This window comes from Notamacropus eugenii, chromosome 5 (genome assembly GCF_028372415.1).
Source record: "Notamacropus eugenii isolate mMacEug1 chromosome 5, mMacEug1.pri_v2, whole genome shotgun sequence".
In the NCBI taxonomy this organism is placed as follows: Eukaryota; Metazoa; Chordata; class Mammalia; order Diprotodontia; family Macropodidae; genus Notamacropus; species Notamacropus eugenii.
This window is the reverse complement of record NC_092876.1, coordinates 170,680,699-170,694,207: the sequence shown is the minus strand read 5'-3', so window position 1 is coordinate 170,694,207 and position 13,509 is coordinate 170,680,699. Positions and strand designations below refer to the sequence as shown.

The window sequence follows — 13,509 nt, the reverse complement described above, 5'->3', positions numbered from 1 at the left end:
CTTCAACTAAAAAACAAGTGGGTGGGAACTGCACTTCGTTAAATCCTCTTCTAGCCCTAATATTCTCTATCTCATTCATATTGTGAAACCTTGGAAGTTTAATTTCCAGTTGCTGCAATCATTGCTCCACAGAAGGTTATCCATGAAAATTACATTTCCGTATATCTTTTTAAACTAGAAGAACCATCTCTTTCAACATAAGAAGCACCAATCTATGGATGACCTTCACAGTTACTCTGATATGCATGCCAGAATTGTAAGATGACTACAAATGTGGGAACAGAAATCCAGCCTATCATGGTTTAAGATATCACCAAAGCATCTCTGAGTTGGAATTCAAATTAATGAGTAGCACATGGTATCTGCTTTGTACAACTCTCTCTCTCTCTCTCTCTCTCTCTCTCTCTCTCTCTCTCTCTTTCTCTCTCTCTTTCCTTCCCTCTCTCTCTCTCTTCTCAGAATCCCACCTTCCATTACACCAAATATTCTGATATTGTTCTTTTCAAAAAAATGTTCTTTTCATCACTTTCTTCAAGGCAATTTTGACATCCTTATTTCTCAGACTATAGATAAGAGGGTTTAACATGGGCACTACAATTGTATAAAAAACAGAAGACACTTTCCCCTGATCCATGGAACTGACTGAAGATGGTTGTAGGTACATAAATGCACAAGAACCAAAGAAGACACCAACTGCAGCAATATGGGAGCTGCAGGTGCTGAAGGCTTTTGATCTGCCTTCAGTGGATTGAATTTTTAAAATGTTAACAATGATAAAAACATAAGAGCAAATAATGGTTAACGTTGGGAAAAGAATATTAAATGTACTGAATGAGAGAAGTAGCACTTCATTGACATAGGTGCTGGAACAAGAGAGTTCCAAGAGTGGAAGAAGATCACAGAAGTAATGATTAATGGCTTTTTTCTTACAGAAGACCACGTTAAGCAAGCAGCCTGTTTGAGGTGTAGCCCCCACCAGGCCCAATGCATATACCCCACTCACCAACAATGAGCATACTTGATGAGACATCATAAGACTATAAAGAAGGGGATGGCATATAGCAACATAACGGTCATATGCCATCACAGCCAACATGTGACATTCAGAAATTACAAAAAAGGCAAAAAAATAGAATTGTGTAATGCAGTCAGGATAGGAAATGGTGTTTTCCTTTGATAAAAAGTTCACCAACATTTTGGGAGTGATGACAGTTGATTGGCAGAGATCAATGAAGGACAAACTACAGAGGAAATAGTACATGGGGGTGTGAAGATTAGAACTAAGTCTAATCAATATGATCATGCCCAGGTTCCCCAGCACTGTGATAACATAAATCCCCAGGAACAGGAAGAAGAGTTGCATCTGAAACTCTGGCTGGTCACTTAGCCCTATGAGGATGAACTCAGTCACTAGTGAATAATTTCCTTTCTCCATTCTCCTTGATTGTAGGTTAGGTGGAGGCAAAAAACTCTAAATATAAAGAAAAAACAGAAATAACAACAAAGAGGATGTCCTTATTCTTACCAATTTCAAAAATGTCTTCAGAGAGAATAAAATTGTGTACAGTCATCTAATCTTTTTGTCTAATTTCATTTTCCTTCAAACAGCTAATGCCCATCAGCTTTCACAATTACATAACTCATGTATACAAACCTGGTGTCAAAATCCATCCCTGACCTTCTCTCTAATATACCATGATAATTGTTTTTATTCTCATAGCCATTCATAGTTTCAAAATTCTTTGCTTGCAAACTATAGTGTGTGCAAAAATACTGAAGTAGGTGTTACATGTATAAAAATCCTAGAGAATATTGAGGCTCTAGCTCTCACTAGTAAGTATTAGAGATATAACTTAAAATTAATTCTCACTTGATGCCAATATTGGTAATGGTTATGCTGAATTTTAAACAATACCTTTTTACAATTGTCATGATAGCTATTAGTGTGAGAAAAGCAATAATGATATCATCCATTGTCTAATACTTATGCAGAGTATTAGAAGAGGTACATTTCTTTTATCTCTTCAATTTAGCAATTTGCATGACTTTAAATTTTGTAAACTCTGTCCTTAGCCAATTAACTGTTCAGAAAATATTGTTGGAGCTTGCTAACGTGGGAACTGTGGCCTCTGTCTTCTTTTTCATGGTGAGAAAAAGTGTCAGAAGCACTGTTATTGCTAAGGGCAAGCATTTGGAAAGCTATGAGCTGAGAAGGAAATGTGGTAGTCCTCAGTGAGGATAATTTTTAGGGACTCAAAATATATTAATATGATGGTCAACCAGGAAACTGCAATAATAAATAATGTGCCTAAATTTATCAACATATTTCATAAACAATATATTGCAGAAAGAATCAAGAGATATGGACTAGACAGAATTGCAATTTGGTAGACTCACAAAGAATAGACATAATTTTTAAAAGCTACCTTGAAAGGCATTCTCCAGTAGAATGCATCAGTAATTATTCCTTGGTCTTGTTTTGTTAAATATGATGCAAGCATAGATGATATATTTACCAAATCCAAACACTATCCAAAGCTTGGATAGCTGAATAACTTACAGTTACAGCAAACTTACAGTTTTCTCTAAACAAGATCCACCAATATCATGAAAATTTAAAAAATTAGGTTGAATCTAATGTGATGAAACTTATTAAGACATAAATGTAAAATTGTGAAATGCAGTTGAGGTGCATGTCAATAATAGTCCAAATATATAGAGATATGTTTAAAAGTCAGTTTGTTTGAAAAAGATCCAGGTTTTTAGTCAATGGCAAACTCAATATAATTAAGAAATATAATTTGGTAGCCAAAAAAAAACCAAACAAAAAGTGAATATACTTTTGGACTACACGAAGAGAGTCTTAACTCCCAGGAATCAAAAGTGTGAACAGACCTGCTGATATATCTCAAAGTTTTTGTGATTGTTTCCAAGATTTCTGGGACTTAATTACTAATACACAGAGACTTCTGTGATAGTTCTTTTGGTTTTTCTATACTCTACTTTAGTCAAACCATACTGGGGATATTTTATCTAGTTCTATTTGCTATAATTTAGGAAGGACATTGACAAGTTGGAGAACATTCAGAAAAGGGCAATGACAATCATGAATTACTATGTGAATGAGTATATTTTAAGGATAATTTGAACTACTTTGGAAATTTTATTGAGAGGGGAAGCATCATAGGAACATGGCAATTGTTTCCAAGTATCTTAAGGGCTCTCATGTTGAAAAGGGGTTGGTGCTGTTCAGTTTTTCTCCAAAGAATAGAACTAAGAACGATGCATGCAAGTAGTGAAGAGATAAATTTAGGTTAGATGTGAACATTAAAATCTCTAACAATTAAATATAATCCAAAGTGACATAGGCTGCCTTGGTCATAGCAGATTAATCCCTCAGAGCAGGTCTTCAAGTGGAGGCAGGTTGACTACCACTACTGTATGGGTAGTGGGGGAAGTTGTAGCATATGGCTTGGACTAGGTGGAAGGTCCCTTCTAACGCTAACATATGATAGCTCTATCATTCTGAGCTGGAGTTACTCACACCTCCAAAATCTGTACTTTTGAAACCACCTGTCCCTACTCTTCAGCCTCATGCCACTGATGGTGATGCATAGACTAGAATATGAAGATGCCTTTTCTTTTGTGAAGTCCTGAGGTTCCAAGAATCTCTATTTAAAAGGAAGAATAACTTTAAACTCATGAAATCCTCACCCTCTAGCACTGGATCTCAGAGCCTCTTCATTCAGAGTCCTCACAGATCAATGTCTTCTATGAAGGTTGATGTGGTCCAAGTATAGAGGATTCTAATGCTTTAATGTTGATGAGAAATAGGACACAGAACTGTCTCTGAAATACTTTGGGAATTGATTTGATTTGTAGATGATTGCTCCTAAATGCAACTTTATTCAGAGTATCCTTTTCATATACAGGGAAATAAATAGTGTTTATCACCATCAACTGAGCTCCTGATGATGTATCTTAAGGTTTTCATGGTTGTTGATAAAAATCCTGGGACCTCATTAACAATGCACAGAGGCTTCCACAGAGACTTATCTCATAAGGGATTCCCCTTTACTGGGAAGAGGTCATTAATATTTTCCTCTACCTCTTAATTATTTTTTATTATATTTGAATTTATTTTAAACTTAAACACTGCATAAGAAAAGAAAAAAAAGCATTGTGACATACACAGTAAAACATAAGAGAGGATTCGACATGAAACAATAAATTTCCATTTCAAGAAAAGATACATAATGAATACTACACATTATTTTCAAAACTGTCAGATTTTTCTTTGCTTTCCTTGTATGTTTTCTTTTGTCCTCTGCTGTTCATCTTATCTTATTTTTTTCCCCACTTCCTCCCCCATATGAGGGTCACAATTAAGTGTGGATTACATAATTATTTGTATATTTTCCCCCTTCCTATTTTCCTCACTCTCCTTTCACCTAATTTCTGTCCCTTCTCACTCCTCTACTTTCCTTCTCCCTGCTACTTTGACCTCTTATTCTTTAACCTATCATCTCCAATAAGTCCTCCTTTATCTTTTCCCTATACTCTATTCCATTACCCTCTAATTTCTGTCCAAATTTAAAATATTTTATACCCTTCTAAATTCTGTTCCCACATTTTCCCATTTCTGTTAATCTACACACCTTTCTGTACCACAACTTATCCTTTTCCCTATCTTGCCCTTATCCTCTTTCTCTACCCTACCCCCTTATCTTCCTATTTCATTTTCAATTTGGAAGAGTATTATGTCCTTCTAGATATACATGTAGTTTTCCCTCTTTAACAAAATCCAAATGAGAGTTTGGTTTCAGAACCATCCACTCTCCCCTACACTATTCCTCTATACTGGCTCTTCCTTTCACAACTTATTACTATGAAAAAAATTATCTTTTTTGCATTTTTCTGCATCATTTTGCTTTTTTAGAATTACACTGTACCCCACTCTTTCCTTTGAACTACCCGATTATTAATGACAATCTTAGACATATGGTTTACATTTCCATGTTTGAAATGTAAATAATTTGTCCTTATTGAGTCTCTTGTAATTAGTCTTTGATTTCTACCTTATATTTCTCTTGGATGCTCTATGTCAAATTTATATTAAGTTCTGTGGTTTTTTTGCAATAAAATTCTGAAAGTTTTTCTATCCATTGAATACACATTTTTATATACATTTTCATTTCATTTGTTTTTCATTCATTTCTTTTTCATGCCTTTTTCATTGCTCAGCTTCTGAGTAAGATATTTTCAGCTATAGTGCCAGTTTTATTGCTTCTTGATATACAATGTTCCAAGACCTAATATCTTTTAGTATAGCTGCTGTTAGGTCTGGTGTAATTTTAATTGTGGTTCTGCCATATTAGAATTTTTTTCTTGTTGTGCATAATATTTTCTCTTTGAGTTGGGAGTTTCAGAAGTTGACTAATATTGCTGTAGATTTTCCTCACTGGACCTCTTTCAGTTGATGATCAATGGATTTTTTTCTCTATTTCTACTTGTCACTCTTATTCTAATGCTCCAGGACAGTTTTCTTTAATTATTTCTTGTATTATTGTATGAAGATTTTTTTTGACTGTAGATTTCAGGCACTTTGATTATTCTTATGTTTTCTCTTCTTGATCTGTTCTGTAGATTAGTAGTTTTTCTTATAAAATGTTTCACATTCTCTTTTTTTCATTTATTATATTTTTTTTATTATTTCTTACAACTTCACTGGCTTCCCTTTGTCCAATTCTTATTTTCTTTTTTTGTATTTTTCTTACTTTTATTTTTAATTTTTCCTCAATCTCTCTTATTTGATTTTTGAAGTCTGTTTTGAGTTCTTCTGTAAATTTCTTTTGGACAGGTGACCTTTTGACACTACTCTTTGGGGGTAGGAGAGATATGTTTTTGCTTCAGTATCCTTCTCTGAAGACAAACCCTATCTCCTCCATTTTCATAGTAATTGTCCATAGTTGGGTTCTTTCTCCCTTGCCAGTTCATTTAAAAAAAATTAGCAGCTTATTATTGTAATCACTGTTTAATACTGTGGTATGGGCGATGGTGCCTCTGTCCCGACATCCCTCATACTGTTATTTTTCAGTTTTGTCTTGGGCCCATACTCTCTACTGTTTCACTCTTTAGTCACAGGTTGGGCTTCCAGGAACACTATGCTGGAAATTCTCTTGTTCCCTGACAAAGCTCCTATGGTTATGACCTTCAGTTGTCCCCTCTTACCTGGAACCAGGGCCAAGAACTTATCTTTCCTATAAGTGACCACAGCCAGCAACATCCCTGCCCCCTGCTTCCAAAGTCACTGGTTCTGTGCTTATTCTTTTTTGCCAGGTACTACCTCTTAGTAGCACAGTTGGGCCTGCCATTCCTTGTCAACAGAGGCTCCCTCAATTTCCCCCTGCTCAAACACCTGACTCTCCATTATGTCCAGGAAATGAAAATTCCTGTCACTGAACGTGAGTCTGCCTCTTAACCCTGTTGCCTCCAGTGCTCACTGCTTGCAGTTCCAGTAGAGTGAGCCTACAGGTGCTTAAAATTCACTCAGGTTGAACCTCCATCTTGGGATTTATTTTTAGATCTTCTACTGTTGAGCCAGCAGGATCACTGTTTTGCCAACACTTGTTAATTTTTGCACTCTTCCTTGACCCTGATGTGTTATTTTGTCTGATTTGTGAAGAAAATCTGGAGTGCTTGGAATTTTCTGACCTACTCTACTACCTTCCCAGAATCTTCTCCCTTTTTTCACTTTTATTCATTCTCCATAAACACAAGAAACATTTTGGAACATGATCTCTAGAAAATATTTAGAAATTTTGGCATCTGAAACCAATTTATCTGAGCTGATATTTGAAAGTCTTTGGGACAGTGTCTGAGGTAGATATCTTGTGTGATTCCTGAGCATCAAGATCTGGGACAAAGGGAATTCTTGTCTATCCCCGGCTAGATAGAAGATTGATAAACAAAAGATTAAGGAAACTGTCTTATGCCACTCTCTAGTAGAGATAAAGATTGCAAATTATTAAAGTGCTATTATACCCAGAGCACCAAAATCACAATGGTTTGTGTTTTTGATGAGAATCAACCGTGATACCCACAATTATATCCCTCATGTTTGGAGCTGCTGAGAAGTTCCTATGGCCAATTATTGGGGACATTATAGAAGGAATTTTTCTTTCAGTGATTTGTTCATTCGTGTTGTTTATCTGGATGCTGCTCTCAGAACTCTGCACAGCCTTCTGAAAACATTCCATATGGGTCAATATTCTTGAAGGATTCATTTATCTACATACCCATTCGTTCTCACAGCTTTGTTTCTTACCACATTGTTTTCCTGTGGTTCCTAACCTACCAATGTGAGAAATGGTAGATCCAGGAAAGGAAGACCCCTTTGATATATGCAGAATAACAATGTGTTAAGAATCCGTGTTAATCAAAGAAATCTTGTGAGGGAGATACTTGGGGAACATGAGTGGTTGATTCACTTCATTTCATTTTCATAGTAACTGATGTCTTTGGTTGATTTCATTAATGAAAGTACTTGCACCATTGAGCTGAATTCCTTTGGTGCTACATTGTGTTCGCCGCTGTTCTCGCTGCTAGATTCTTCTATTGACCTCCTATTTATAGCTCATTTCTGGTATTTTCCTTTGAACTTCTTTTTTTCTGAGTATCTCTATTGCTGCTCTCTGCTACCATCTGTTGGACTACAGCATCTAGGCAGCTTCTCCCCTACAGGAAGAAAATTCAGTTCCTGTAGTCACAGTTCTAGGGTTATTTACAGGTGTTGGTTGCCAGGCAACCAGCAAACATTCACAAGTCTACAGGCCCTAATACTCTGTTACTTCAATTTCCTTTCTCCTATTTCCCATTTGGGATTGTTTCATCTAAACATATGTTTAATTTGTTATCCATTTTAGCTTTTGTAATATCCTTGTATATGTAGCCAGGGGCCCATTTAAATGATCCTAGGAGCTCTTTTCAAGAAAGCTGCAAAGAAACTGCTTCAAAGAAGAGAAGATGAAGAGAGAAAAGCAGCTCAAGAATAAATCTCAAAAAGTTGAGATAGAGTTGTTGGAACTGGTAACTTTTGATCCTTTCAGTAACCTCCAGTCATTGTTTTCCTTATACTTTTTTTTTTAATTCAGTGAATTAAGATAGTGTTCACAGTGTCATCAAATTTGGAAATAGAAGAGATTTTAGAGAACATTTACTTCAACCAAGTCATTTTTCACATACAGAAATTGAAACCTCCCAAGTTAGAGTGATTTACTAAAGGTTGCACAGGAAGTAAATAATGTTCAGACCAAAAGTTTTTGTTTCCCACTCTATCTACACTTCATATAGCATTCTGGTATCAGCTTCAATATAAACTGTTTTAATATATATATTATGAAACTTTAGCCATTAATTTGACTTTTTCCAAGGGCCAAAATCCCAGAGCTACTGTTGGAGAGGAGTCCTGTTCCCATTGCTATTGTTACAATGGGATACAGCCAGAGTTAGGTTTTTAAAGCACAAGTTTTTGAATGTAAGGTCTGTTTTTCATTTGTCATTACGTTACCAGTGGCTAGTACAGTATCTTACTTTCAATAAGTATGCAAATAAATGTTTAATGGATTTGATTGAATTGAACACAAGAACCAAGACTTTTTATTCATATCTCTCTCTCTTTCTCTCTCTCTGTTTCTCTCTCTCTCGTTCCCCTCTTCCCCCATGTACTAAGATGAGGACTGAGAGGAAATATCAATCCTTGTATAATAGGCTGGCAATGAGAACATAAGAGGTGTCTGTCTCTGTAGTTGGCATATATAATATTCATGAAAAGGATGGATTGCCCATTAGGTTTGGTGGAGAAGATAAAGAGGGAAAAGGAAATGCAATTCCTTCCCTCATGCATTTCTGACCCCATAGATTCCATTAGGGTATACTCTGAGTGACTTTCTTAAAAAAATCAGTGCATGTTTGTGTGAATAATTTGTTTAATAAACCATTTTGAAGGGTGGAGGTAAAGTTGAAATATTAAAGCACTTGAACACTTTCCCTTGGGACTTAAATACAGAGTTGCATGATCTCTCTCACACATCAGAAGTACAGTAGCACCTAATGTAGCAAAGTTGCTAGAAGCATTAAATGCCCTTTCCAGTATCATTAGGGCATTCTAGGGTGGATAGAGTATCCAGGAGTAGATAGTGTGGACAGAAATCATAGAAACTTAAAGGTAGTTGTGACCATAGGTGTCATCTATTTTAACTTGCATACTCTGGCAGAAAACTATTCTACAAAATTTCGACTATTTATTTATTTAACTTATGCCCAAATGCTTCAATTGATGATGCCCTTACAACCTCCAAAGGCAGTCCCAGCATTTGAAGGAATATAGAAGTTTGTTCTGGGAAGGGAGTATTGCATAAAATATAGCTCTTTTCTATGTATATAGTTACTATATACTGGAAAATGGCCAGAGGAAACCATACTGCAGTGATGGAGTTTCTTTTCTTTCTTTTGCCTCCCAATTTGAAAAACATTTTATCTGAACCTCTGAATGCCAAATTTTATCCTTCACTCTCTCTTCTCCCTCCATTTCTGAGATGATAAGCAATCAGATGCAGGTTATACGTATGTAATTATGTAAAGCATTTCCATGTTAGCAATTTTGTACAAGAGGATTCAAGTAAGAGAAAAAAACATGAAAGAAAGAGAAAATAGCATACTTCATTCTGTGTTTAAACAATATCACTGCTTTGTCTGAATATGGATAGTATGCTTCATCATTGTTCCTTTGAATTATCTTGGATCGTTGTACTGCTGAGAATGTCATTCAAAATTTTCATCCAACAATACTATTGTTACTATGTATAGTGTTTTCCTGGTTTTGTTCACTTCGTTGTGCATCAGTTCATGTAAGTCCAGGTTTTTTGAAAATCATCCTGCTTATAGTTTTTATTGCACAATTATTTCCCATTATATTCATATGTCAGGACTTGATTAGTCACTCCCCAATTGATGGGCATGAGTTTGGTTTCGAATTCTTTTATAAAAAATTAATTTATTTATTTTTAGTTTTCGGCATTCATTTCCACAAGATTTTGAGTTCCAAATTTTCTCCCCATCTCTCCCTTCCACCCACCATGCATTCTGATTACCATGTCCCCTAATCGACCATACCTTCTATCAGATCACTCCCTTGCATTTTTCCCATCTCCTCTATTTTCTTGTAGGGCAAGATCAATTTTTTCATCCCATTACCTTTATTTCTTATTTTCCAGTTGCATGAAAACTAATTTTTAGGGTTCGTTTTTAAAACTTGGATTTCCATCTTCTCTCCCTTCTTCCCTTTCCATATATCCCCACTGAGAAGGCAAGCAGTTCAATATAGGTTATCCATATGTAGTTTTGCAAAATGCTTTCATAAAAATCATGTTGTAAAAGACTAACTATATTTCCCTCCATCCTATCCTGCCCTCCATTTATTCTATTCTCTCTTTTGACCTTGTCCCTCCTCAAAATTCCAATTACCCCCTCTTCCCATTTTCCCTTTTTTCTATCATCCCCCCACACCCCTTTTATCTCCTCCCCTACTTTCCTGTAGTGTAAGAGATTTTCATACCAAATTAAGTGCACATGCTATTCCTTTTTTAAGCCAAATGTGATGAGAGTAAGCTTTACTTTTTTCTCTCTTACCTCCCCTCTTTTCCCCTCCATTGAAAAAATTTTCTCTTACCATTTTTATGAGAGATAATTTTCCCTATTTCATTTCTCCCTTTCTCCTCCCAATATATTCCTCTCTGACTCCTCAATTTTATTTTTTTTACATATCATCCCTTCCTATTCAATTCACCCTGTGCCCTCTGTCTATATGTATATAATCTCTCCAACTACACAAGTACTGAGAAAAGTTTCAAGAGTTACAAATATTATTTTTCCATGTAGGAATGTAAACAGTTCAACTTTAGTAAATCCCTTATGATTTTTCTTTCCTCTTTACCTTTTCATGCTTCTCTTGATTCTTGTATTTGAAAGTGAAATTTTCTACTCAGCTCTGGTCTTTTCATCAAGAATGCTTGAAAGTCCTCTATTTCATTGAATTACCATTGTTTCCCTCAAGTATTATACTCAGTTATTCTGGGTAGGTGATTCTTGGTTTTAATCCTAGATCTTTTGACTTCTGGAATATCATATTTCAAGTCCTTCCATCCTTTAATGTAGAAGCTGCTAGATCTTATGTTATCCTGATTGTATTTCCACAATACTCAAATTGTTTCTTTCTGGTTGCTTGCAATATATTTTCCTTGACCTGGGAACTCTGAAAATTGGCTACAATATTCCCAGGAGTTTTTCTTTTTGGGTCTCTTTCAGGAATTGATCAGTGGATTGCTTCACTATTCATTTTACCCTTTGCTTCGAGAATATCAGGGCAGTTTCCCTTGATAATTTCATGAAAGGTAATGTCTAGCCTATTTTTTTGATCATAAATATCTGGTAGTCCTATAATTTTTAAATTGTCTTTTCTGGATCTATTTTCCAGGTCAGTTGTTTTTCCAATGAGATATTTCACATTGTCTGCTATTTTTTCATTCCTTTGGTTTTGTTTTACAATTTCTTGCTTTTTTCATAAAGTCATTAGCTTCCATCTGATTCATTCTAATCTTTAAGGAATTATTTTCAGCAGTGAGCTTTTAAATCTCTTTTTTTCTATCAGGCCACTTCTGCTTTTTTATGGCTTTCTTCTCCTCACTGGCTTTTTGGATCTCTTTTGTTATTTGGGTTAGTCTTTTTTATCAGTGTTTTTTCTTCAACATTTTTTGGGTCTCCTTTAGCAAGCAGTTTACTGGTTTTTCACGATTTTCTTGCATCACTCTCATTTCTCTTTCCAATTATTGCTCTGCTTCTCTTACTTGATTTTCAAAATCCTTTTTGAGCTCTTTCATGACCTGGGACAAATTCATATTTTTCTTGGAGGCTTTGGATAGAGGAGCTTTGACTTCTTCTGTTTGCATGCTTTTGACTTCCTTGTCACCAAAGTAAGATTCTATAGTCTGATTCTTTTTCTGGTTTTTACTCATTTCCCCAACAATTTACTTGATTTTTGAGCTTTTTGTCAACGTAGTTCTCTGCTTCCAGTGGGGTGAGGGTTCAACTGTCAGCCCCTCTATCCCCCCCCCCCCCCCCGCCCCTGATCTCTGGGCCTGGAGCTCCACAAACAGTGTCTGCATCTGCCTCTGCTGTTTCTGTGACTGCCGAGCATTCCTTCAACCCCTCCACCCTCCACCTTCACTCTCCTGCATTGGTCCCACTGTCTTTGCAACTGACCATCCAATTTGTGCTCAGCATTTTGGAGTCATGAAGTCTGGAAACCACCATTGGTGTGAGAGATTCAGTGTCCCCAAGGCCTGCTCAGATACCCTCTGAGCACTCACAGCCCACACTGGACTGCTTTCTGCTCCCAGATTGACGTGATAGACACTTCCTGGTGACCTTTTACACTGTCTTGTGACTGAAATTTTCCTCATTCTGTCAATTTGTGGATTCTGCAACTTCAGAATTTGTTTAGAACCATTTCAATGGGCATTTGGCTGGGCTTGGAGAGAGCTCTCTAGAAAGTCCTGGCTGTTACTCTGCCCTGAATTCCAATTCTTATCCTGAAAAAAGAGCTGATGTAAATATCTTTGAACAAATGGATCCTTTTCTGTTTTCTTTGGATGTCTTTGTAATATAGACCAAGCATCTACATAGATTTTTAAACTAGAAAAGTTCTCTTTTTAAATATCAGAAGCAGCTTAATAAAAGTTTAACTTTCATAGATATTCTACTGATTTGGAATACAAGCTATAGCAGTATTAAATAGTAGGACAAAAGTAGTAGGATCAGAGGCACAGCCCATACTGGGTTGGAGATATGCTTCCAAAATAGCTCTGAGTTGGTTTTCTTAGTCTTTACAGAAGTGAGGGTAGAGTATCTGACTAGTACAAAGCAAAATTCTTTCTTCCTCTGTCTCCCTGTCTCTGTCTGTCTGTCATTCTCTCTCTGAATCATCCATTCTTTCCTGCATTCACTAAAGACATTAATACATTATTCTAATACTTCTGATTTCACTGGAATGTTCTTTCTATAACTTCGTTCAAGTCAATTTTGACACACCTATTTCTCAGACTTTAGATGTGGGGATTTAGAATGGGTACAATGATAGTGAAAAAGACAGCGGACACTTTTCTCTGATCCACAGAGCTGATGGAAGATGGTTGCAGGTACATGAATATACCATTGCCAAAGAAGACAACAACTGCTAGGGAACTGAAGGTCCTGAAGGCTTTTGATCTGGCTTCAGTGGACTAATTTTTAAAATGCTAGCAACGATAAAAATATAAGAGCAAATAATGGAGGGTTGGATAAAGGACATTAAATGAATTGAATGCCAGATTCAGGACTCCATTGACATAGGTACTAGAACAAGAGAGCTTCAAGAGTAGAAGGAGATTACACAAGTAATGACTGATAGAGTTT

At 36.1% G+C, this 13,509-nt stretch overlaps 1 protein-coding gene across 1 annotated transcript; it reads right to left on the bottom strand.

The window, feature by feature from the left end:
• Nucleotides 1-502: 502 nt before the first annotated feature.
• LOC140509023 (olfactory receptor 8G50-like) lies at nucleotides 503-1,513 on the bottom strand. Its single transcript, XM_072616934.1, has one exon. It carries the CDS (start codon nucleotides 1,433-1,435, stop codon nucleotides 503-505), a length of 933 nt encoding a protein of 310 aa, XP_072473035.1. The 5' UTR covers nucleotides 1,436-1,513.
• Nucleotides 1,514-13,509: the final 11,996 nt, after the last annotated feature.

Coding starts and splice junctions, on each gene's coding strand:
- LOC140509023 (XM_072616934.1), bottom strand. CDS start 1,435: ATGGAGAAAGGAAATTATTCACTAGTGACTGAGTTCATCCTCATAGGG.